Raw genomic sequence first — 27,747 nt, 5'->3', positions numbered from 1 at the left:
ACATACACACACACACACACACACACACACATGCGCGTGCGCACAGATTTAACGCAAATTTAAACAGATACTGTACCTTCGGATTGTGTGTAATTTGAAATCATATTAATTTTATTGTGCACCTTGATAAGTTTTACACGAAAATACTTCGTCGTTGTATTGAGATATTATTATTATTGTTATTATAAGTTTTTCTTCTTCCTTCAATTTTGCTTCCATTTCTTTCCGAGTGTCTTCCCGACACCTAGGACAAAAAAGAAACTCGCTGCATACATTAATAGGGCATTAAAATAAACACACCAGATTGTTCATTTTCAAAATCAGATAAAGATATGTAGAAAAAAAATATTTGTATGGAAGGTTGCAAATCACATTAGATTTTCAAATAAGGGAATGTTATTTAATAATTGCGATATTTCAAAAGTTTATGCTAATTTTTGATCAAGAAACTGAAATTTTCAAATAGTTGTTCTCTCTCTCTCTCTTTTTTATTTATTTTGTTGAGGAAATCATTAGCTTTATATTCTCGTTCGCTGCTCCGCGCATTGGGAATCAAGGTAAAAGTGTCGCATGAGCACGTGACCGTCAGGAACGTCGCTCTTTGTCCAGGGTAAACTAAATAGAGCTATTTTAATGTCTGGATCTCATATATTTCTACTCGCCATTTCCTTTTCTTTATTTGAAGCCTTCTTTATGAGGAAGGACTGTATGACGTTAAGATTGTATGACGTCAAGATCTTATGCTCTATTCTAAAACAATCATGTTTTGGTCTCGTCTGCTTTCCTTTCAGAGCGGGTGAGGGCAACAGTTCGATGATCACTTGTAACACGCTATGAATACAGGCCACTAAATCCTCTTGTCACCGATTCGAACAAAACATTACAAAAGACAGCAGTTTGATAGTGATTGTTATTATACCAAAACAAAACCCACTTTGAACGTATCTGTTGTTTATTATTGGTAGGAGTCAAACGAATAATCAAATAATTTAAAATCTAACTCATACACCTTTTGAATCTCCTTAATCAATGCTGTAGGAATTTTTGAAAAAAACTCCCGCCAAAAATATTTTCTCTGATTTGAAGATTCTAGAGATGTCATAGTATTGCTAATTATTTCGTGTTCAACTAATTTTTGAAACGTCACTAGAGTAAGCTTCTCTCCCTGTTTAAGACGTGGCATAATAAATTGAGACGTGTTACGTATATAACCCTGCATTTGATAGACATACCACAACCGCCTGGCAATGAATTCTACTGACTGATTACAAATATTTTCTGCCGCATAGGTGAAACTAAAGGTATATTCGCTTTGGGAATATGTCTGGTGCAAAATATTTTGTAAATGACTTCTGTTTTTCATATAATTTAAACCAAAATATTCGAGAATAACTTTAGCATCTTTCGTGAATGTTTCTTGTTTTCCAATATAATCAAACTTCCATTTACAAGGATTACATAGCTTATACACTGGAATCCAGTGACCATTTCTGTGGAAATTCTTGGTTTCTGAGACGGCAGCGTAATGTAAGAATTCTCTAAAAGTTATGTCACTAACACACTTGATATTTGTTTTGTTCCTCGTAAGTGAAACGATATCCACCGAAACTGAAGTCCAATACCCCGGTAGCATCATTTTGTCCATATAACCAGATAAAAGGCGCGAGTACGGATTCCTGGCAAAAAAGAATTTTGTTGAATTTACTAAATACGAATATCCGACGTCTTTCGTCAAATGTCTAAGCCGTTTACTTGCGCTGTGGACGTTATATTTTGTTATATCCAGTGGATGTGTTTTGAGAAGGTTTTCAGGAAAGTCTCGAAGAAGAAAGCGAATAATAGCAATCCAGAAGGTACACCCTACTTTAGCCACAACACAGTAAGATAAATTTAAAGAGGAATAAAATAAAAAATTGCCTGATGCATGGTTTAGACTTTCATATTTAGACATTTCTTTCTGACAAACATCTGCAATGCGACTTTTCCGTTCTGTTTGGAGAGAATCAAAAAATGAATCATATTCCTGAAATAAAAAGACAAAAATATAAATGTATATATTATTATAGATAAATTTTCTAATTGTTAATTCTAATTAAAATAGTATAAGAAATATTAGGTGTACAGTAGACAGTGTATGGTATACAGTGTACAACTGTATACTACTTTAACCCTTCGTGGGCTGGCGGGGTTGGAATTACACAAAAGACCATTGGGGTCCCGAGGGAGCCCCTTTTATTTTTGCGCATTTCTGCACTATCCATAAATTATTAGCGTTTAATGGAGGGGAATTAAAATATAATTTATTGATTGAAAAAAACCTTTACTGAAAGAAATCAACATTTTTTATATCGTTTTTGGATTTGGTTTGCAAGATTCTTTATGTGAGTTCGTGTGTTGAAGCATTTTCTGTTGTGTCTGAAGAGAGTCATTTTCTTTTAGTGCCTTATAATTTGAGAGTCAACAACTATTGAAAAGGTTGCAAGACGCATCGAAACTTTTAGAAAAATAGATAAGTAAATGAGTGGAAATTTTACCAGTGAGTGTGTTAAATTATAAGGCACTGAAAGAGAATGACTCTCCCCAGACACAACAGAACATTTTTTATACTTTTATAAATTATACATATAGCACTAAATATAAAATAAAACAAAATTATTTAGTATATCGATTGCGAAGAAAATTGACTTATATTTCATCAGAACATCTGAAGAAAGAACAGAGTAAAACAATTTCACAGGCGGCCAATTGGGTCCCCAATGACCATATTTTATGCTATAGCATCCATATAACTGGCAATTTTAAACTCAAAATTTGTATGTGCATGCATAAACTAATCATAATTAAAGTCATGAGATATAAAATCATTTAAATAAAAATGTAAAAGTTGCATAACTGTAAAAATTTGCTTGGGTCCCAAGGGACCCCACCAGCCCACGAAGGGTTAACAATTGTAAAATTGAACTCAAAATGCAAAAAGGGCCGCTTCGTTCCTTGATTAATGTCTATCTTTCATTCATTATTTGAGGCAGCGATGCTGCCGATGTCGACTTTCATTCTTTCGGAGTCGATAAAATAAGTTCCACTTATCCCTCCACCCTCCAAAGTTACTGGCATTGTGCCAAAATTGGAAACCATTGTTTGAGGCGGTGAGATAGCAGAATCGTTAACACACACCGAACAAAATGCATAACTGTGTTTCGACCCTCTTTTCGTTCTGAGTTCAAATTCTGCAGAGGTCGACTTTACCGTTTATCCTTTTGGGGTGGATGAAATAAGTACCAGTCAAATAACTACCTTTACAGTTTTCATTCTGCAAATTCTTGCAATTTCAAATTTTAAGGTATTTTGTTTTGTTTTTTTGTTTCCTTCCTATTCGATCCTGGAATCAAACGGACATGATGGATCAATTAGTAAGCAAATCATCATCATCATCATCATCATCATCATCATCATCATCATTTGATGAAAACTCACAGCTTATTTTGCTGGGTATGATGAAAAGTGTCAGCTGTCCACAGCCCGCAAACTGAGGTGACACTTCTTTACTGGTCATGCTTCAAGAACCCTGCAAAGAACTCTTGTAGTTCCAAGCAATTCTGACTTTTGTAGGTGTTCTACCTTCACATTTGTACTGATCTTTTTCAGCCATGTTGGTAGTTGAGTGCTGATACTTCCAAGTGCACCAATTACTATTCGTATCACGTTTACTCTCTTCTTTGACCACAACCTTCGTATTTCTCACTTAAAATCGTCATAGTTGTTTATTTCTTCTTCTTCTTTCACATTGATCCTGTTGTCACCGGGTCATGCTATGTCGATTATTATACATGTTCTGTCTTTTTTATTCATCACAACAATGTCCAGTTTCCGATGTCTGGTTGGGTGATCGCACTGAATCATTGCATCCCACAGGATTTTGTTTGCAATCTTCATTCTTAGTAATTCCTTATGGAGTTTGCTCATTCCACATCTTTGCTCTTTGTAGACCGTGATTTCCATAGAGCCCCCAATAGAACATTCTTGCCACGTTTTCACAGCGTCCTTTGTAATCGTGTTGTGCCAATTTCGTGCATTCGCTAACGATGTGCCATACCATTTCACCTCTCTTACCACACATTCTGCATTTGTCGCTATCGGTAGTGTTGTCTAATCTGCACTTCACACAGTTAGTCCTTAACGCTTGTTCTTGTGCTGCGCATATAAGTGCTTCTGTTTCTATCTTCAGGTCATTTCTCCTCATTCATAGCCACCGGTCTCCTGTATCTGATTTGGCGTTCGTATCTCTTGCAATATGACCGTACATTTTCTTCTCCTTGTATACTGTCTCTTCTTTTTTTGTTGTTCTTTTCCTTTTAAAGTTTTTCTTTCTTAACACAGTTATCAGTTTTAATTACGCAGCCTTCATCATATGCTTCAACAACAGTTCTACGGTATTTTTTAGATATCACCCTAAGCTGTTTTCCTCTACTTCGATACAATCCTGGCAACTGACCAAACCTCTCCCACCCTTTCTTCTGGCAAGTAAAGCTTATCAGTGTCACTCTTAGGGTGGAAAGCTCGGTGCACCGTCAATATGTGTTTTGTCTTCGTATCCATGTTCATCAGTTCTTTTGCCAATTTATGATTCCAGCTCCATACCGAAATGTTGTATTACCCTTGCATAAACTGTTTGGATTTTATTCCATCCGGTTAATTTTGAGCGCAACACCAATTTTAGTCTTCGGAAATATTCCATCCTCAGTTCTTTCATTTCCTTCTCAAGATCAACGCTTTCATTTCCTTTCTATAAGAGCAACGCTTTCCTCTTTTGATTTGCATGATCTACATTGGGAATCTATTTGATTTTTATCAATCTTGGCTTTTATCCAATTAGTCCTTAATACTTGATCCTGTGCTGCTGCTAATAAACTTTCACTCACTTTTCAGCTTTCCTTTCTGTAAGCATAACCATGTCTCATTTCCATTATTTGCTGCAACTATCTGTGGGAACCTACCATGCAAGGTATTTGTAGCCTTCCTTTTCAATTTGTTTAATGAGTTCTCTATTAGGTAATTCTATCACTGCTAGGGACTGTACTCTGCCTCTTTTCAGGTACATTATACCATTCTAATATCAATACTAAAACAGTGGATCGTGTTCACCAAAGAACTCATTTATGCCTTATACTTTCCATACAACTTCAAATCATCCATGAAGTGGAGGTGGTTGATTGTTTGAAACTTTCCAATTAGCTGATATCCAAGGTTCATTTTCCTAAGTACCAAGGACAGAGGGATCGTGTAGAGAACAAAAAGCAACGGAGATAAGCTGTCATTATGGAAAATCCCTCTTCTGATACCCAGGGTGCCCAAGCCTTTTCTGTTGAATGTAAGCTCAGTTTTGTACCCCACCATACTTCTCTTCAGAAAACACGTTACATTCGTCGTAATTTCAAACAAATTTAAGCACTCGAAGACGATGATGTACGAATGTGGAATCATATCATAAGCTTTGCGATAGTCAATCCAGGCCATTCCCAAATTTGTTCTCCTTCGTTTACAATCTTGCATTACCATTTTGTCTATCACTAGTTGATCTTTGGTACCTCTGCATCTCCTACAGCCTTTTTGTTCCGTCGGTAATATATCGTTCTCATTAAGAAATTTGTACAGTTCTTCTGTAATTCCTCTTGACAGTAACTTCCACATTAATGGGAGGCAAGAAATAGGTCTGTAATCATTGTCGGCAGCGTTTCCTTTTCATTCATCCTTCAGACACAACACTGTTCGTCCTTTTATCAACCGACCCGGGATTTCTTCTCCATCGATCAATGCTTTAAATTGCTCTGTACTAAGCTGGATTTTATGCCTATTTCCTTTATCCATCTGTTCAGATATTTAGGGACAGTTTCTAATTCACTTATAACTATTGGGATACATTTTACCTGCACATTCGATAGTCTGTAATTCAGTGGCTAGGTCCTGGTACTTTACTATTTTTTCTATACCTCTCTATTATTATTATTATTATTATTATTATTATTATTATTATTATTATTATTATTATTTTTATTATTATTATTATTATTATTATTATTATTATTATTATTATTATTATTATTATTATTATTATCATTCAGTAGCTTTATCTTTATCACGTGCTTTCATTGCTCTACCGAGCGCAGCTCTAAGTGCTTTGGGTATGTGCAGTGGTGCTCTTAATGTCACTGTATTGAACGTGTTTTACGTAGGATGTATGCGGTACCTAATAGTGCTATTTTCTGTGTGTTATATATACTTGTAAGTCTTGGTGTTTTTGCTATGAATCTACCTGAATGTTTATTTATCATACCTAATGCGCCCACTATGATAGGAATTGTTTCTGTTTTTAGACTCCACATTCGAGTTACCTCTATTTCCAGATCTTTGTATTTTGAAAGTTTCTCAGTTTCTGTTAGAGAAACATTGTCATTTGTTGGTATTGATACATCGATTAGAAAGCATTTTTCCCTGGTGATCTCTGACAACTATATACAACCTATTTACCTTAATTTCTCTATCTGTGTGTATTGGCATATCCCAGAGTATGGTTGCTTTCTCATTTTTTGTGACCTTTTCTAGCGTGTACCTATACCATCTTTTCCTGTTGTTATTCCATAGTGTTGGCATAGCTTCCAGTGTCTGTAAATATATTCCTTCTTAGCCAAGACTGGGCAGCCAGTATTATCATCAGTTTACATATAAGTAGGCAAGTTAATAAATAAAGTTAATTAAGGCAAGTTAATAAAGAGGTTTACACATATTCTAATGGTCACAGTTCAAAGACTGAATCAGGTGAATGATTAAAGATACAGTGTGGTCAAAATTGCAGGTTGAACCCAAAAAGTGGAATGATATATCTTTGATGTATCTGAATACAACATGGCTACCATAGCGATACACTGGCTGAAAAGAGCCAATGAGGGAGGCTTTATGTTGACTGCCGACCTGCCAGAAATAGCAACCACATCTCCCTCTCATCAGAGCTAACTGTGTTAAAGAGTGTAAAATTACATTGCATAATGTAGTTGTAGATGGATTGAATCGAAAGCAAACAAGCAAAAACACGGGATTTTCACTTAAAATTCTTTCATCACAGATGTGTTTCATCACGGTTGACTTAGGGTTAAAGAGCAACAACAGTAGCAAAGATGACGACGACGACGACAACAACAGCATATGGACAATGAAGCTAATACGTTTTCATGATTTCGCTAAACTAGGCTAAAATCAAAATATCAGGTTATCCCATAAGTTCTGTCCGATTTTACCTTTTTTAAAATTGAATGAAATTTAATAGTATTTTAGAATGTCTAATGGAATTAAAAATTATTTTTATGCATTTGTGTACATTTAAACTAATTAAATATTATTTTACAGAATAATAGAATTAAAATTTCTTTGATTAAAACCCTTTCTAACATGGAAGTATCCAAAGAGCATTTGAGGTACAAAAAAAGGAAACTCTGCAGCCGAAGCGACTTGAAACATAGATTCAGTTTATGGGAAAGAATGCTTGAATGAAAGAACTTGCAGAAGATGGTTTGCAAAATTCAGAAGTGGAGATTTCAGCCTTGAAGATGAAGATCGAACAGAACCTCCAGTTGACTTTGATGATAAGTTCCTTGAGGCATTACTTGAAGAAAATCCTGTATTATCAGTTGAAGAATTGGCAATAAAGCTTAGTTCAAACCATACAACTGTTCATTGTCATCTTCAACAACTTGGAAAAGTTCCTTAACTTGGAAAATGGGTGCCTCATGAATTGTCCGAAAGCAACCGCAAATCCCGAGTTGACATCTGCTCTTCTCTCCATTCTCGCGAACTCATTTCACCCTTTTTGGATAGACTTGTGACGAAAAATGGATCTTCTATCGAATTGTTAAACGTCGTAAACAGTGGCTTGGTAAAAGGGAAAAAGCTCAACCACAACCGAGAAAGGAAGTTCATGGGAAAAAGGTTCTTCTCTCTATCTGGTTGGATTGCAAAGGACTAATTCACTTTGAATTGTTACCACCTAATGCAACAATCAATGCTCAAGTCTACTGTCAGCAATTAGAGCGTTTGAACCAAGTTTTGAAGGAAAAAAGACCCGCTTTAGTGAATCGAAAAGGAGTGATGTTTCATCAGGACAATGCGTGACCCCACACTGTAAAGATCACATCACAGAAGATCGAAGAGCTTGGTTGGAAAAAAATTCCTCATCCACCGTATTCTCCCACCCTTGCTCCTTCAGACTAGCATTTGTTTCGTAGTTTACAGAATCATTTGGGGGACATAAATTCCGCAAGCCAGGAGGAGGTAGAAACTGACATTTCAGAGTTCTTTGCTTTGAAACCAAAAGAGTTTTACATTGATGGGATTAAAAAGCTTGTAAATAGATGGAAGGAAGTCATAGATAATCAGGGAAAGTACATTGATGATTAAATTTCAATTAAATATAACATTTGATCACTTGTTTTCTTTATTCAAAGTTGGCACAGAACTTATGGGATAACCTGATAGAGTTAGAAACAATTGACAAATGACTTACTTTCATCTTTGGAACAGTACTGGATTGTCTTGAAATAAAGCCTGATGAAAAGAAATAATAGAAATAAGACGTTAGATGAGAGTAAGATGGTGGTTTATGTATGTAACCTATATTATTGTAGCTTTTTAAACAGGGCTAATTTAGCTATTCGTAGTTAGGAAAAAAAAAAGATGAATAACCTTGATCGATTTTCGAATCTTTTTGGATTCTCACACGAAGCATGTACATCAATTTGACCAATCCCAGGGAAAAAAAAACGGCTAATCTGTTTATTCTCTTGCTTGCTTCAGTAATTGGACTGAGGCCATGCTGGAACACCAACAAATCGACTCCAGGACTTATTCTATCGGTCACTTTTGCCGAACTGTTAAGTTACGGGAACGTAAACACACCAACATCGGCTATCAAGCGAAGGTTCACACACACACACACACACACACACGACAAGTTTCTTTCAGTTTCCGTCTACCAAATCCACTCACAAGGCTTTGGTCGGCCCGAGGCGCAGTAGGACTTAACCCGGAACCATGTGGTTGGTAAGCAAGCTTCTTACCACACAGCCATAATTACAGCAGCTAAAGAAAGCTGGATTTTAAAATTGTATCTCACGCTGAGAATGGGGGATAGAGTATTTAATACGGTTACAATGGTAGCAGAAAGTAATGAAATGTAGGTTTAGTTGGAAGCGGTATTCACTCTGCACTTATAACAAATAAGATTGTTGTGGAACGGCTTGTCATTGTTGTTTAACTCAAAGTCATTGCTCAATGAGCAGATCTAGACTCAAGTACGTTCTGAATTTGACCATTCAGTCTTTCTTTACAAATTATCTGGAACAATATTATCCAATGTCTTTTTTCGTTTATTTCAAATGTTGGGTATGATTCGATGGAGATTTGGCTAATGTTTATCGGAGGTTGATTGACTTGCCTCGTATCTCTTTCTTTGGCCGGTGGCTGTAGTTGAAATAGATGGTAAACAAAGATTCTTTTCTACTCTCGGCACAAGGCCCGATATTTTTGAGAGGAGATTAAGTCGATTAGATCGTCCCCAGTACGCAACTGGTACTTAATTTATCGATTCCGAAAGGATGAAAGCAAAGTCGACCTCGGCGGAATTTGAACTCAGAACGTAAAGGTAGACGAAATGCCGCTAAGCATTTCGTCCGGTGTTCTAACATTTCTGCCAGCTCACCGCCTTGATGGTAAACAAAAAATAACGAAGGTGAAATGGTTAAAGAATAGCGTGTGGGTTGGTCAATCAAACGGACACCCTTCTGTGCAAAAGATAAGAATAAAACCTTCTTCGATCCGGTAAAATATGACATCTCAGTCAGTACTCTACTGACCATGTGAATAATACCTAGTTTCATTCTTCTACTCGAATATAGGACGGCATTTCAATCTTTACAACAACGATCATGTGAATAGCATATTTCATTGCTGCACTCCGTTCGGTGGGTGGACAGCGACGCATGACCTCATTATATTATAGCGACTGCTGTAATATGAGTGGTTGGACATTGATACGTGACCAAGTTGGAGCAGTTTGGTTAAATCCTCCTCAGTAGTAATTCACTTGCATTTTATCGATCTCACATCTTCGTATTTTCTGATTATATTTCTAAATCTGAATACCTTCTTAAAAATCTCCTTTCTGTTCAGATTTGTATCTTTATATATGCGTATGGGGTTTCATGTAATCTGGCTATCAAACAACTAATCAGCGTCAAGCAATCAGGTGAGTCAATCTTCTAAAATCTTCTTGTGCCCTATAAAAAGCTACTTTTGGCGGTAATTAACTGCAGAATATTGATGCAGCTGAACGATATGTGCCTCCATTCTTGCCACATCAGATAGTTCCAGATATTTGCGCCGACGTCTCCAGATTCTTGGACAGTCTTAACTAAACATTCATACAATATCTTATAAATAACATCTTCAAATGCGGTCCATTTTTTCCTTCTCTCCCTGTATCTAATTATTACTGTTGTCGTCTGTAAAAGGCCAACGCATTTTGTCTTTATGTACGACAATTAAATCTCGTGTTAACAGCTCACCAGTGTTGTTCAGTTACTTCTTCACGTAGCCCAAGAAACACATTTTCATTAATCAACTCAGACCACCACCATACACCCAACCCTCAAGCAACAGATTTAAGTGAGTTAAAAGAATCGAGATGATATTACATATGTAAATAGCATCTACTTACTGCTTATATTCATTGATTTTTCTCTCATCGATACACCTCCATATGCATTTCATAAAATAGCAACAACAACAACAATACGATATGAAAATCAGATAAGAACAGTTCATGTATAACATGTGTCAACATCTAATTTAAAATCATTAAGTTAACACCCTTTCCATCGTAAAGACACAATACACACACGCGTAACATGCACACACACACACACACACACACACACACACACACACACACGTGCTAACGCATATACATAATAACACGCGAGCAACTATAGACTGACTTTCACATAGAGCATAACTAATTTTAAACAAACTCTTCATATTGAAAAAGAGCCTAACGAAGCCAAAAACTCTATTTGTAGCTGCTGCAGGCTACGAGCAAATTGGCCTCAGCTTGTGAACATATTATCACATTAGCACAACAGCAACATCTCCATTTCTTCTAAACGTCTAGGCACATTAGCAATAAACCTGAATTGTGAATATTTATAATCTTCATGCAAAAATCTCGCAAAGTGAACATCTAAACACATTAGCAACATCTCCAAATTTTAAAAAAAAACATCTTGAAAAATTTGCAACAACTTTAAGTTATGAATATCTAGTCAGTGCCAAATTGTAAGCATATAGGTACATTAGCAACAACTGCAGATTGTAAACATCTAGATGTATTAGCAACAACTGAAGATTGTAAACAACGTCCCCAAATTGCGAATACCCAGACATTCTCAGTATCTTAAAATTATGAACACTAAGCATAGTAGTAACAATCCCAAATATCGAACATTGAAACAACATTCGCAACATTCTCAATTTGTACACATCTAGAAGCAGTAATAATACATATGCAATGACTTGTGTAAGACTTTTGGCAATTTTTTTCATTTCATTAACTCATCAAAAATAAGGACTGACAATCTAATGACCTTTGTTGCAGTCCGATGCAAGTTTGAATCATGTAACAGATGTTTATTGTCCATATCTGCCACCAGGTAATGGCGCGGCTGATTTCAGTGGGCCGCATTAACTGGGATAGTTATGGCAGGGAATGATTATGCAAACTGTTTAGTACAGGATATGGTAGGTGAAATGTGGTATGTAATCAGCTTCTACGTGTCTAGTATCACTTGTATCAATAAGGAATAGCGACGTGATGAGATGTTCATGTTTGAGTGAGGAATCAAGAATTTAGCTGTGCTCTTATTGTTTGTTGTTGGGTGGTCGCGAGTCTTTCTGAGTGAGGAAACCTACAATTAAAATGAACAGCTTGCAAGGCGTAACGATCATATCTAGTTTAAATTCTTTTTTATAGCTACAATATGATCCTTTCTACTAAAGGCACAAAGCCTGACATTTTGGGGTGGGGGCCGGTCGATTAGATCGACCTCAGTACGTAACTGGTACTTATTTCATCGAACCCGAAAGGATGAAAAGCAAAGTCGACTTCGGTGGGATTTGAACTCAGAACGTAAAGACGGACGAGATACCGTTAAGCATTTTGCTAACGATTCTGCCATCTCGCCACCTTAGTTCTTTTTTCAAAAGCTATATAATGTTTATAGGAATATGTTACCCAGCATGCAAGGACATTGTTCGGTTATCCTATTGCAAGACATTAAGTTGACGACGACGGTAATAATGATAATGACGATGAAGATGATGGTGGTGGGTATGTTCTTTTGTTAGTTTCAGTCATTTGCGGACATGCTGGAGCATCGCCTTTAGTCGAACAAATCGACCGCAGGACTTATTCTTTGTAAGCCTAGTACTTACTTTATCGGTCTCTTTTATTGAACCGCTAAATTACGGGGCGTGAACACACCAACATCGGTTGTCAAGCGATGGTAGGGAGACGACCATAGATAGATACATACATACATATTGGCCGCCAACACTTTTTTCTGCAAAATAGGGGTAGCTTATCTTGTTCAGGCTATATTATTAGCATTATCCTGCGTTTGAGAATTTAAAAATCACTTCTTTAACTTTTTAAGACATCTCAACGGTTCTAAAAGCAAACTTCGTTTGTTTGTTTACGTTTATTATAATTTGAATTTATATATATATATATATATATATACATATATACACGACGAGCTTCTTTCAGTTTCCATCTACCAAATCCACTCACAAGGCTTTGGTCGGCCCGAGGCAATAGTAGAAGACACTTGCCCAAGGTGTCATGCAGTGGGACTGAACCCGGAATCTCGACATTTATTTTTCTCCCTGTCGGCCAAACATAGGTGGTGGTGGTACCGCGGTGCTTTTTCGGAAGAGTCTAAACCTAAAAGTAAGAACAATATTCCTAGACCCGGAGGGTAGGCTGGTTGTCTTGGACACCGATGGCAGAAATGGGTGTGCTTTCCGTCTGATGGCAGTGTATGCGCCGTCCTTAACGGGTCGGGCGGATTTCTTCAGACGTCTAGAGGTTTTTCTGGGAACGTCTCGGACTTTACTGTTAGTAGGGAACTGGAACGCTACCTTGGACACGCATGTAGACTATGTAGGAATGGATAGGAATAGAAGGGGATGTAAGTGCCTCAAAGACCTGCTCAGACGTTTCCATTTGTCTGACAGGTTCCGACTCGACCATCCGAATGTGCCAACGTGGACTTGGACAAACCGCGTCGGATCGTCGAGATCGTATCTAGATAGAGTTCTATGTAGGACAGCGGATAGAGATAGTGTAGGATGTCCACAATTTAAAATAGTCAGCTACACAGATCACAAATTTCTGACCTGTACACTCGACTTAGATAAGACGCATAGGCAGGGTCCCGGTTACTGGAAATTGAACGCGTCGCTCTTAGCACGGCAGATTTACAGGAACCGAATTAGCGAGTTAATTAAGAGGGCATTAACAGGAGCCATCGTTAAAGACCGTTGGTGGTTTGCTTTAAAAATGGCAATTAAATCGGAATCGATTAGGTTTAGCAAAGAATTAGTGATAGATCGAAATAGAGTAGAAGGGGACTTAGTTAAGAAATTAGAAGAGGCACTTACAACTGGCAGCGCAACCAACGTATTGGCCGCGAGATTGGCCCGCGACCAACACCTCAACGCGAAACACGAAGGTTGCGTCGTTAGAGCTAAAATGCGTGCCTTAAGGAACGAAGGGATTGAAGCTGCGTGAGAAGCCCGGGTGGCGGAGGCGCAACGTGGCAACAAAGCCACCATTCGGTCCCTAATAGATCAACAGGGATGCAGTTTAGTCGAACCCGAAAGGATGTATGAGGCCTTTAAACAGCACTTTAGTCGACTGTTTGGTGCGAGTGGTGGGTCGGAACGCAGGATGGACTTCAGTGCCTACCTGACCGGCCTGCCGCGGCTCTCAGCAAGAGAAGCAGAGTGTTATGAGGGTCCCATCACAGCTGCTGAAGTAAGGGATGCGATGGTGGGCTGCGCGAGGGATAAGTCGCCTGGATTGGACGGTCTACCCTACGAGCTGTATTGCCAAATGCCAGACTTGTTTGGCGACCTCTTGGCATCAGTCTACTGCAACTGGCAACAAAACGGGAAAATCTCCGGTTTCGTGAGCCGAGGTGCAGTGGCTTTGCTAAAGAAAGACCCAAACAAGGGGAATTTTATAGATAATTTCAGGCCCATCACTCTGCTCAACGCAGATTTGAAAATTTTGGCCAAAGTAATAGCCGAGAGGTTGGCGCTTGTCATCGATAAACTGGTCGACAAGGCGCAAACATGCGCCGTGCCATGCAGAGGCATCCATGACAACCTCCACTTCATTCGCTACCTCATGGACAGGGTAGCTAAGGACCCAAGCATGGGTGGGGCGCTGATCAATTTGGATCAATCTAAAGCTTTCGATAGGGTCGACCATCAATACCTGGCGGCCGTCCTCAGGGCGGCTGGCTTTGGTCCCGTCTTCCGCGGTTGGATCGCTGCCTTGTATAGCGGCATCCGATCGGTAATTCGGGTAAACGATCACCTGTCAAAACCGTTCGACATCACGCGTTCGGTCCGTCAGGGATGTCCCCTGTCGGCGCTTCTGTATGTATTGACTCTCGAGCCACTACTGCGGAAGCTGGCGACACTGAGGGGAATCCCACGGGAGCTGGGTTGCGGGACAAGCATATCAGCATATGCGGACGATGTCACCGTCATAGCGTCGAGCCAAGAGCACATCGAGCTGCTAGGCGAGACACTTAAAGCATACGAAACGGTGACGGGAGCAAAAATTAACTCGGAAAAGTCAGTGGGTTTGTTACTCGGCACCTGGAGAAGCAAGCCCATACCGTCCAACAGCGACTCTGTAGTGGGACGCTGGACCGACGGACCGGTTAAACTGCTCTGGGTCTGGTTCGGTCCGGACCTCCAAATGGATAAGAACGTGGACGAGATCACGAGTAGAGTGGTCACTCTCAGCCAAACATGGGCCGAGAGGAAGCTGTCTCTAAAGGGTCGGGCGGAGGTGGCAAATGCGTATATCGCATCGGTCATCGATTACCCCCTGACCGTCGTGCCTTGTCCCGATGCCACCATCACGAAACTAGAACGCATACTCTTCAGCTTTCTGGAAGGGTGGCGTTCCAATGGTGAGGCGATCCATTTGCTGTCAACAACCGTTACATGGAGGACTGGGGATGCCGTGGTTACTGATGTGCAGAGACGCGCTGAGACTGCGGCATCTCTGGAACTTCATTGACAACGGTGAACAGGTGTGGGCGCCGTTCGTGTGGCGTGCCTTCCCGCAGCTCGTCTCACTCACCGAACTGCAAACATGGATCAAAAAGAGACCGAAACTGGGCGATTGGCACCGCGAGTGTCGCCAAGCTCTACAACAGCTCTGCCGTCTGGGATTAAACTTGTGCAACTCCCAAACAACCAATGCGTTCTATAGAGGACTAGTGGAGGGGAGGTCCGACGACACTCTCGGGGCAAACCTGGGTGTCGACGAGAAATTCCTAACCCACCTTTTCAGGACGAGTTCGGGCCGGGGCCTATGGATAACTTCCAGAGATCCCTGGCTTGGCAATGCTATCAGGACGCACTACCAGTTCGAGAGAAGTTCTACAGACACGGTTCGAAAACCACCGGACCGACCTGCCCGAGATACGGTCAGAGCGACGAAACCGTTCTGCACGTACTCGTGCAGTGTCCAGATATTTCAGACCTGTGGACCTTCGTCGAACAGCTGTTGTCGCGTGTAGGACGAGTTCGCTTATCAACCGAGTCTATCGTAAATATTGTTCCGCCACCTTCCTTTAAACGGGAAGGAAAAACAGTTTTCGTAACACTGATAGCTATGGCGAAAAAATGCGTGTGAAAGGTTTACAAGCAAACACTTTCCTCTCTGGTCAGTCTCTCGTCAACTTTTTCAAGTACCACTTGAAAAGTAGGATGAGAATAGAGAGGAAAGTGCTATCGAATGAATGTTTCAATAAAAAATGGGTAAACGTGGCAAGAATGGTAAGTACGAAAGACGACACCAGTTTAAGCATAAATTTGTAACGAAAAGAGAAAACGAGAGAAAAGGTACTTACTTTTCTGTACCGTTAAAAAAAAATAACCTGAGGTGACCGTGGTCTTTTCCGTAGGCTTTTCTCTCCACGGAAAAACCTAATCTGTTCCCCATGTTTTACATTGACTGTGATACACGATCCCTATTGATCGGCTTTCCTATTTCTCCTTTTTTTCCTTTTTTTTTCTTTCCACGATCCCTTTTGATCGAAATCCTCCCCCTTCCCCCCAAAAGAAAAGCTCTACATTGTATTTTGTCCATTTTCTGCATCTAGCCCTGTGTGACCATAATAAAATGATATCTATCTATCTATCTATCTATCTATGGAATCGCAAACACCAAAAAAGACACTTCTTTCGGTATTTAAATACATTCTGCTCTTCATTCGTTTTGTAACTTAAATTTTATCTGTTGAGCATCTCTCACAAAAATGTCTAGTGCTGTGAGATCCGATAAACACAGATGCATTCCACTGAACCTTCGTCGTCCGCTCCATCTGTTTGACAAAATCTTATCAAAGTAGGCCCTTACACTAGTACGGTTGTGTGAGAGAGTTCCATTTTGCTGGAAATAAAACTCTATATCTTCAAAGTCCTCTCGAATGCTTGGCAAGATAGATTGTCGCAGCAAGTTCAAGTAAATGGGAACGGGCGCAGTATCGTAAAAATAGAATGGTGCAGTTAATCTTTTTGATGACAAGCCGAATCATCCTTAAACACAAAAAACAACAACAAAAGAAGAAAAAATGAGAAGAGTAAATAAGATATATGAAGTGAAAAAGGATTGTCAATTCCCTAGATTTCTATCTAGCATTTTATTTGATATGAAGCAATTTTCTTTAATTTAACTGACAAAATCTCGTTCAATTTCGGCCTTCCGTATATTGTATGCATAAAGAAGAAATCTCGTGTGGCTGTATAGCCGACTCGCCAGACTCAAATGGCTTGAGGTGCATAACCTCTCTGTAACTGGAGGGAAGAAAACGTCATGATCAGTTAATTTTTTAAAACGAAAAATTCAGGAACAAAACTCTACTTGCAAATCCTTGGGCGAGGCGAGGTTACTCCACTTAAATCAGCCCCAGTTACGTCCACAACCTCTTCCGAAGACGTGTGAAGGTGGTAGAATTTCCCTAGTCGGCAAATGGGGGATTCCGTGTTTTCAACATGAATTTCCTCTGATGAGGGCACTGACAAAACATCTCTTTGGAGTTTACAAAGGTCTCTGAGTCAAGTGAGTTTTTCTGTATTCTTGCTCTTTCGATCAGGAAAAATCTTGCGTGGGAAGAATATCCCTTAGATTAGTGAACAATCACTTCACTGAGTCACATAGATACAAGCGCTTGTTTAATAAACACAACTTAAGGGTCTCTTTCAAATGTGCTCTCAGCGTTAAAAAAATATTAGTAAGCACGTCGGGCGAAATGCTTAGCTGTATTTCGTCTGTATTTATCATTGAAACATTACCATATTGTATGTAAATATATTATCTTTTACTTGTTTCAATAATTAGACTGCGACCATGTTGGAGCACCACCTCAAAGACACACACGCTCACATATACATACAAACACAGTTATATATATGTATACACATACATGCAGGTGTACGTACATACATACATACAAGAGACTATTAGTCATCTGACCAGTAGTTTACCTAATAGGGTCTTTGCATTTAAAAGTGTCTACTAAATATTAGATATTTACATTATAATAATTACTAAATAATTTGAATGTATAATTTCAGATTTAAATTTTAACGATTAAAAGGGTGTCTATTTATTTCCGTCATGGCTGTGTACATACATACATACATACATACATATATACATACATACATACATACACAAGTAAAGTGATTGTTAATGTTGTTCTTGAGAAAACCCAAAAGAGAAAAGACAAGAACTCTCAAAACATTAGTTTATTGTCGTGTTGTATGTTGGGAGGGTCAATATGCCAATAGGGTCTACTTCACTTAATTTATTTGTCAGTTGGTTAACTATTTAACCAGTTAATTGACCGATTGTTTGTTTAATCGTTTGGTCAATCAATCAGTCATCAATCAATCAATCTACCAATCACCCAGTTAGGTTTGACAAAGTCATTTCGTCGCTATTCAAGATCTCATCAATGTCCTTTCTACATGAATAATTATTAATTCAATGTTTTAATTTTTACTAGAAAACTGCGTACCCAAGTTTACACAATTTGTTGTACTTATAGCGAGAAGTTTCACTGAATTCACGTTTTCACAAATTAATACTCAATTAAAAATAACAACGACAAAAGCAGTATTAATACCAAAAGATAATCTTTATCTCCCACTTCAAGTGGGAAGTTGTGTTAGAACACAAAATCCTGTGTTATTTACCAGATATGGACTCGTGGTGCAAATAAGCACTTGTGTTTATATCACTGACGGGCGATAAACGTTCTCTGCGATCGCCGAAACTGCTAGATCATGTCATTTCGGACTTCTTTGGGCTTGTCGATGGCAGACTCCAAGCATATTCACTCGTCAATGAGTCCATACCAGAGGTTCTCTCATAGTAAACCACGCAGTATTCTGCGTTATGACACAACGTCCACTCAAAATGGGAAGTAAATATTACCATTTAATACTGAATTAACTTAGAAATACAAAGGATAGAGAGAAGGGCCATAGGAAATTTCCATAACTAGGTTTGTCCTTTACAGCAGGCATCGGTTAATGAGTTATTCGAAGCTGTTTGAAGTAAACTGCAGAATCACACTATAGCCACGTTTCTCCAGCAGGGGTTTTGTGTTGTTGTTGGCACTCCGTCGCTTACGACGTCGAAGGTTCCAGTTGATCGGATCAAGGGAACAGCCTGCTCGTGAAATTAACGTGCAAGTGGCTGAGCACTCCACAGACACGTGTACCCTTAACGTAGTTCTCGGGGATATTCAGCGTGACACAGTGTGACAAGGCTGACCCTTTGAATTACAGGCACAACAGAAACAGGAAGTAAGAGTGAGAGAAAGTTGTGGTGAAAGAGTACAGCAGGGTTCGCCACCATCCCCTGCCGGAGCCTCGTGGAGCTTTAGGTGTTTTCGCTCAATAAACACTCACAACGCCCGGTCTGGGAATCGAAACAGCGATCCTATGACCGCGAGTCCGCTGCCCTAACCACTGGGCCATTGCTCCTCCACCGGGGGGTTTATGTAGGAAACTGGAAAAAGATTTTTCTATTTGGTTCTGTTCTGTGTGGCGCTGTCTACTGGTCTACCAAGGTGTTGGTCTTTGTTATAGAACAGAAAAGCTTCGTAATTCACTGGGTAAAGGCAGACGTGCGAGAAACCAGAAAGCAACCTATTTATACATTCTTGATGTGTACTGGAAGATTCGAATACGAATGGCCGATCGCTGTTGCTTTTCGTCGCCATAAAATGCTTGTATGTATTATACAGACTCATACGGACATAGACACAGGCAATTATATATGCATGCATACACATACACATGTATGTTTATATTTATAGGCGTAGCTGTGTGGAGGCACAGGCGTGGTTGTGTGGTAAGAAGCTTGCTTTCCAACCACATGGGTCTGGGTTCAGTCATCTTGGGCGAATGACTTCTACTATAGCCTCGGGTCGACCAAAGCCTTGTGAGTAGATCTAGAAGACAAAAACTGAAAGAAATCCGTCATGTATATACATGCATATACATACATACATACATACATACATACATACATACATACATACATACATATATATATACAGATATAGGGCAGAGAATCGTCAATTAGTAATAAAATTAATAATTAACAATTTTGCCGAGTAGCTCAGTATGAAAAAACCTTTATCGGTAAAACCATTTATAATCATAAATATACAGGGATTAGCTTGAGTTGCTTCTCCAACATACTGAAAATTTAGAAATAGCAGTCAAAGAACTACTGATTCCAAACTACAAATTTTTTCTCTAACGGATGGCGATATTTATGGCACACACAGAACAAAAAACAGAAGAGAAAAGCAAAGACAAACCTGCCTTTAATTAATTGGATACGACGTTTCGCGGTTAAGAGTATGAAGTTACTCTATTCCGACTCTTCAGCCCAATATTCTGATAAATTTGAAAGTGTCTCTAGAAAACTCACGGTAATTTTGGCCATGCGACACCAAAAACCAACGTGGGGAAAGGCACTTACGAATTTATCGGCTAGTGAGTTCACTCCACTCCAAAGGATCTATCCCATGTGCGTCACAAATAGTCGGAATAGAGTAACTTCATACTCTTAACCGCGAAACGTCATAACCAATTAACTAAAGGCAGGTTTGTTTTTGCTTTTCTCTTCTGTTTTTTGTTCTGTGTATGCCATAAATATCGTATATTTATGATACATATATATATATATATATATATATATATATATATATATATATATATATATATATATATATTACACGCACACATATATTTGTAATGTATATAGTCCACAGATGCGATGCAAAGTATAGAAAACACTTAATAGTGCTGAAAAGATTCAAACTTTGACTCCGATGTCGTTACAGGGGATCGATTCCAAAGGTAAAGAACGGCTATAAGAGGAATCAAGTTGAATGGATATAAAAGCAAATTATGTGGTAAACAAATTAGATACATTAAATATGATAGTTTTGGTATGAACTACAAAATGGATGTCCGAGCCCCCAGAAACAGCTGTTGGACTTATAACAACTTTCTTCTGAAATATAAGAGCTTCTCTACCCATCCAATGTTGATTGTATCCATTGCGGCCTCATATTGTGATGAACTACGTCCACCAACATTATTATAGATCTCCAAGCCCCCAGAAACAGCTGTTGGACTTATAACACTTTTCTTCCACCCCTTTAATTTATTTGGTTGTTTGCGCTTTGCGTAAGTTGGATGTATTAATATAAATATCTATATATTTATACTTAAATATTCATCGTCTGAAAGTTTCTCTCGTTTTGCATGTATACATACTCTCTTTTACTCTCTTTTACTTGTTTCAGTCGACTGCGGCCATGCTAGGGCATCGCCTTTAGTCGAGCAAATCGACCCTAGGACATATTCTTTGTAAGCCTAGTACTTATTCTATCGGTCTTTTTGCCGAACTGCTAAGTTACGGGGACATTAACACACCAGCATCGGTTGTCAAGCGATGTTAGGGGGACAAACACAGACGCACAAACATATACATACACATACATATATACACATATACATATATATACGACAGGCTTCTTTCAGTTTCCGTCTACCAAATCCACTCACAAGGCTCTGGTCGACCCGAGACTATAGTAGAAGACACTTGCCTAAGGTGCCACTCTGTGGGACTGAACCCAGAACCATGTGGTTGGTAAGCAAGCTACTTACCACACAGCCACTCATACTCAAACTATTATATTTAACATATCTAATTTGTCTATCAGCATAATTTACCTCTATGTATGTATGTATGTATGTTATCAATCAGTTTCATTTCTGTATTTCTTGTCCATAGAGAAAGAGCCGGACTCTAACATAGATTCAAGGCTCCTTCATTGGAACGTTTATCAACATCATCTAGGTATTTGTGCATATGTGTGTGTGTGCAGTATTTGGTGTTAGTGTATGCGCAGATTTGTATGTTTGTTTTATGGATGCGTTTTTATGTCTAGATGCATGCATATGTATTTATGTGCTAAATTTTTGGAAAGTTTTACATATCTTTACAGTTCCATTGATGGCTTGAATCTGTAGTCTTCTAATCAGCCTTTTTCTTTCAGGTTTTGAGAACCCTAATTTTTCCAGGTTTTTGTTCAGGCAGTTTGTTACATATCCCAATGCCCCAGCAATCAAGGGTATGAATCTGAACTTGTAGTCTGGGTGGAGTATCTGCAAATTTCTCAGTAGCTCGGCGTAGTTGTTCTCTTTTTCTCTAATCTTTAGTGGGATGTTGATATCCGCAGGACAGCTGATTTCTACTACTGTACAGAGTTTCTCTTCTCTGTCCCAAATTACTATATCCGGTCTATTATGTCTGCACTTTATTGAGATTTTTATTGGGATATTCCACCAATACTCTTTCATATTGTGAGTGGTAATGGCCTCTACCTCATTATGGGTTTTCATCTCCTTAGCCGCGGGGTTATCCTGTCGGCAAATGTATGTATGTATGTATGTATGTACGTACGTACGTACGCCTGCATGTATGTGTATACATACATACATACATACATACATACATACATACATATATATATATATATATATATATATATATATATATTTGTTTTGCAAATATTTGATTGGATCCATTACGGCCGAAATATGATTAATGTAATGTAATGTAATGTAATATAAAGCTGAAGCAAATTACCACCAAATATATAGTGCGTGTGTTTTTATTGGCTAAACTGGCAACATGACCATCCCCAAATACAACAATATATATATATATATATATATATATATATATATATATATATATATATATATATATATATATATATATATATATATATATATATAACTGTGTGTGTTTGTATGTATATGTGAGAGTGTGTGTCTTTGAGGTGGTGCCTCAACATGGCCGCAGTCTAATGACTGAAACAACTGAAAGATAATATATGCACATACAATATGGTAATGTTTCAACGGTAAAAAGGAAGAAGAACCAAAATTCTTTGGGGCGAAAAAGAAGACCCCGACAAAAGACACAGGAGTTAAATAAGTAAAAATAGAATCATATGCAGGTTTTACCTGCAAAGAAACTTCTTGTATGGTGATGATGTCGCAAACTGCCACTTTGCACATTAGAAGCCTTGTCAAAATTGAATGGGCCCAAAGCTATACTCCCTTCCGAGAACAGGACAAAAAGAAAGGCACCAGAGAAGAAAACATTGCACACTGTTTACTCTCCAAAGACAATATGCAGATGGAGCGCGTAATCCAACAAACAGCCAACCTCGCCCAGATGTGAGAAGCAACGGAACAAAAATCATTTTTGTGCATAGCACAAAAGATTGTCCAGTAGCTGACCTGGTTATAAACATAAACTTGGAACCACACCACAAGGCCACACAAGGCCACACAAGGCCACAACAGTCAACAAATACAGGATGGCCACCACTAACACTAAACACAGACGTCACAAACATATTTCTTTTGAACATCGGAGGTCTGTTGCATCTCAAATGCAAAACAAAAATCTTTTCCTTGAGAGACTTTGTTGCTTGTAATCAAACCCTATGCAAAGCACTTGTGGAAACGCATCTTAGACTTGATATAGGGGATTCAGAAATACACATACCAAAATATGTCGTAATACGTGTACATCCGAGATGACCTCACGCCCCAGGTCCTGCTGTCATATTCAAACTCAGTGTGTGACACTTAAATTCTACTCATAAGACAACTTAATATTGTTATATGTACAACACATCGCCCACCGGATGCTCCAAATCATACAGGTGAGTTTGAAGACTGCCTTACAAAGATAGAAATTCTCACCAAACTGGAGCAACACATCAGTGTATTCCTTTTGGGTGACTTCAACTTCCCCAGTGTGGGATGGACTGAGGGCCAGATACTCTCAGGAATTACAGACCACAAACAAGCACAGATGGAGTCCCTGCTCCACCTTACCAGTGCTTCATTCATAGAGCGAATTGTGCTGCAACCAGCCAGGGCAAATAATATACTGGATCTCTGCTTCACAAACAATGTGGACATCATCCATAATGTGAAAGTGACATCGACTCTTGTCTCGGATCATAATATAATAGAGCTGTCTACGTATGGACGAAAAGCTGCTACAGACATACGGTATATACGAAGCACTCGAATCTCTCCAATCTGAACTTTCATAAAGCTAGCTTGAAGTCGATCGAGAAAGAGATCCTCCCAAAGGATTGGTCGAAATGTCTATCCATACCAGGCATTGACATGAAACACAAGCATTTCATGTCCATAATGCAAGCCATATGTGTCAAATCTGTCCCAGAGCACAAGGCCAACATACGCAAGAACAAGATCCCTGAGGAGAGGAAAATTCTTATGAGACGACGGACAAAGATTGCGAACCACCTGAACAAATACCTCAAAAGTAGTGAAAAGTCCCACCTGAAGAGGGCGCTGTTGAAGATTGAGAAAAGTCTGCATCAGTTTTACCAAAAACAGAGAGAGAGAGAGAGAGAGCAGATAAGGAAGCCTGGGTTATAGAAAATATCAAGTCAAACCCTAAAGCTTTCTTTAAGTTTGCTCAGTATGCTAGACGATAGGACACTTCTTCCAAACTGATGGCTCCCTTACAGGAAACCTAACGAGGATAAGTGAAATACTGAACGAACAGTTCCAAAGTGTGTTCAGTATTCCTCTGGGACACAGGCAAGTGAACAAACCAGCAGAACGTTTTGCCTCTAAACTTGTGACCAAAGAAATAAAAATTGATTGCATCGACATTAAAGAAGATATAACACTGAGCATAGGTGAGGTAGACACAAACTCAGCTCCTGTCTCTGATGGATACCAGCAATCCTTCTCAAATAATGAAAAACCACGTCATCTTCTTTTTCAGGGCTTTCTTGCAAGTGGTAAGCTGGGGTACGGCCGTTGACTGCGCTACACCATTATTTGAAACTTCCTCTGATATGTGGCATTTGGTGAATGAGGGAAACTTGCTTCCCAAATATATGACTCCGGGTTCAGTACCACACTGTGGCACCTTGGGCAAGTGTCTTCTACTATGACCTCGGGATTACCAAAGTCTTGTGAATGGATTTAGTGAACGGAAACTGAAAGAAGCACAGGTATATGTATTTATGTGTGTGTGTGTGTGTGTGTGTGTGTGTGTGTGTGTGTGTGTGTGTCTGTGTGTGTGCCTTAGCGGTTCGGCAAAAGACGCCGATACAATAAGTACTAGGCTTATAAACAATAAGGTCGTGGGGTCGATTTGTTCGACAAAAAGGCGGTGCTCCTGCATGGCCGCAGTCAAATAACTGAAACAAGTAAAAGAATAAAGCTGCTTTCACAGCTGAGTACGACATCTTATAATAGCTTTTTCGGAGCCATCTAAATGAAGGCTCTTCGCGGAAACTATCTAACCCCCCCCCCCACACACACACATATATCATTTGCACGTTATTATTTATAACTATAACTTTTCTACTTCGTGTTCAACCGTTAAGATCGAATACATACATATGATATATATATATATATATATATATATATATATATATATATATATATATATATATATATATATATATATAATATGATATATGTATATATATGATATATATGTACATATATATATATATATATATATATATCATATGATATATACATACATATAAATATATATATATATATATATATATATATATATATATATATATATATATATATATATATATATATATATATATCATGATAGAAACATATATATACATATGTATATATATCGTATGCTATATAAATATATAATATAAATAATATATAAATATATGCATATATACATACATATATGTACATACCTATATATATATATACATGCATATATGGGTACAGGACATTAAAAAATCGTAGGCAAAATGAGAAACGAGAATATGAAAAACAAAAACATAGAAAACCAACTTTTTTCGAACAACGAAAGAAAGAAACAGAGAAACGAGATCAGTTGTCCCTTGTTTTATCTACTCCGCATTTCGAAGGTAGGCGTCTACAGAGAGTCGAACCCTGTACCCCTCAGATACCGACTGAGTGCTCTATACCATTTAGCTAAGCAGCCTTTTATCTAAATGGTATAGAGCGCTCAGCAGTATCTGAGAGGTACAGGGTTCGAGTCTCTGTAGCCGCTTACTGCAACTCTTCTCCATCTTCCAGGGGTATTTTCAAGGCTGGTTTCATTGGTTACTCCGCGTTCAAATTTATTTTATTTTCTGTAGTATATATATATATATATATATATATGTGTGTTCTTTTACTTGTTTCAGTCATTCAACTAGTACTTATTCTATCAGTCTCTTTTGCCGAACCGCTATGTTATGGGGACATAAACATACCAACATCGGTTGTCAAGCGTTGGTGGTGGTGGTGGGGGACAAACATAGACACACACAAACATATATATATACGACGGGTTTCTTTCAGTTTCCGTCTACCAAATCCACTCACAAGGCTCTGGTCGGCCCGATGCTATAGTAGAAGACACTTGCCGAAGGTGCCACGCAGTGGGACTGAACCCGGAATCGCGTGGTTTGGAAGCAGCCTACTTAACACACAACACGATAAAGAGAGGCTGAGAGAGAGAGAGAGAGAGAGAGAGAGAGAGAGAGAGAGAGGAGAGGGAAAGAAAGATAGAGGGAAGGGCGTTATGGAACGAAAGAAGGAAAAAAGTGTTGTGCGAGTTGCAACAATCTTTGATTAAGAAACAAATTATAATTTTTGTTTTTGATCTTACCTTCATAAACAATAATTATAGTTCCAATGCAAAATAGCAATTTGATTGATTTGATCCAAATATTTCTCCTGCCAAGAATCCGAAAGAACATAATGTACGAGTTAGATTTCCATGTTTTCAACTTAAGTTTCATTATCTAAACGATGGAATGTTCAGCGCGTATTCACAATATTAAGATTTGACTTACTGTCCCTGTGTGAAAATATTAATGGTAAATATTGTTTTTTGGAAACTTAGATATAATAAATCCAGTGATATGGGTGAATTATTATTTCAAATAATTGAAAAACTGGAATGGAAGATTTGGTTGTTTCAGGAAAAAGAAAACGAATGAAATGATGTTTGTAAATAAGTTATTTGAAGCTACACACGTCCGAAGCTACTTGTCCGAAAATAGAAATTACATGTGGACAGTCTTATGTTAAAATAATAAATTATAAAACTTCATGTCCGAAATAAAAAAAATTTGAACAATTTTCTCAGGGTTGTGACATCTGCCGTAAGCAGAATTTCTGGCTTGAACAACGCACCAGCTGTTTACATAAATAAAATATTGAGAAAGAATAGAATGGATAATTTTGTTAGCATACAAAAAACACAAAACCAAAAACAAAAACCAGATTGAGAGTCCTACGATATTTAGTTATGATCGATTATAGCCTGAGTTCAAATCGAGCCGAAGTCAGCACCAACTTTTGTTTTTCTGGGTATGAATAAAAATCACGTCACTCATTTATCGATTATACTCCTCCACAAAGTGTGTCATTTAGTATTCTTTTTTTTTTATTATTCTTTTACCTGATTCAGTCATCGGACAGCGGCCATGCTGTAGCACAGCTTTGAAGGATTTAGATGAACAAATCAACTCCAGTACTTACTGTATGGGACTTAATTTTTTTTACCGAGCCGCCCGCTTATGGGGACGTAAGCAAACAAATATGGTTTGTTAAGCGGTGTGGGAACGAACGCAGCACCACACACACACACAGACACACACACACACACGACAAGTACGAAAAGGAAAAACGCTTTCACTACATTTGCACTTGTTTCGGTATCATTCC

General features: G+C 38.5%; 2 protein-coding genes across 2 annotated transcripts in view; one reads left to right on the top strand and one right to left on the bottom strand.

Annotated features, from left to right (window-relative positions):
- Positions 1 to 27,747, top strand: part of LOC106877662 (uncharacterized) — a 67,152-nt gene that overhangs the window by 20,868 nt on the left and 18,537 nt on the right. The window lies entirely within an intron of this gene.
- LOC106877665 (carbohydrate sulfotransferase 12) lies at positions 84 to 27,398 on the bottom strand. Its single transcript, XM_014926613.3, has 3 exons — positions 26,684 to 27,398; positions 8,552 to 8,592; positions 84 to 2,023 (listed from the first exon to the last, which is right to left on the bottom strand). The coding sequence occupies exons 1-3, from the start codon at positions 26,814 to 26,816 to the stop codon at positions 956 to 958; spliced, it is 1,242 nt and encodes a 413-aa protein (XP_014782099.1). The 5' UTR covers positions 26,817 to 27,398; the 3' UTR covers positions 84 to 955.

This window comes from Octopus bimaculoides, chromosome 1 (genome assembly GCF_046866305.1).
Source record: "Octopus bimaculoides isolate indiv1 chromosome 1, ASM4686630v1, whole genome shotgun sequence".
Taxonomy (NCBI): Eukaryota; Metazoa; Mollusca; class Cephalopoda; order Octopoda; family Octopodidae; genus Octopus; species Octopus bimaculoides.
Note: the sequence above shows the minus strand (reverse complement) of the source record. Positions and strands in the feature narration are given on the sequence as shown.

Coding starts and splice junctions, on each gene's coding strand:
- LOC106877665 (XM_014926613.3), bottom strand. CDS start 26,816: ATGAAACTTAAGTTGAAAACATGGAAATCTAACTCGTACATTATGTTC. Junction 8,593..26,683: donor TATAATTATTGTTTATGAAG/GTAAGATCAAAA, acceptor TCTTTTCATCAG/GCTTTATTTCAAGACAATCC. Junction 2,024..8,551: donor GTACTGTTCCAAAGATGAAA/GTAAGTCATTTG, acceptor TTTTTATTTCAG/GAATATGATTCATTTTTTGA.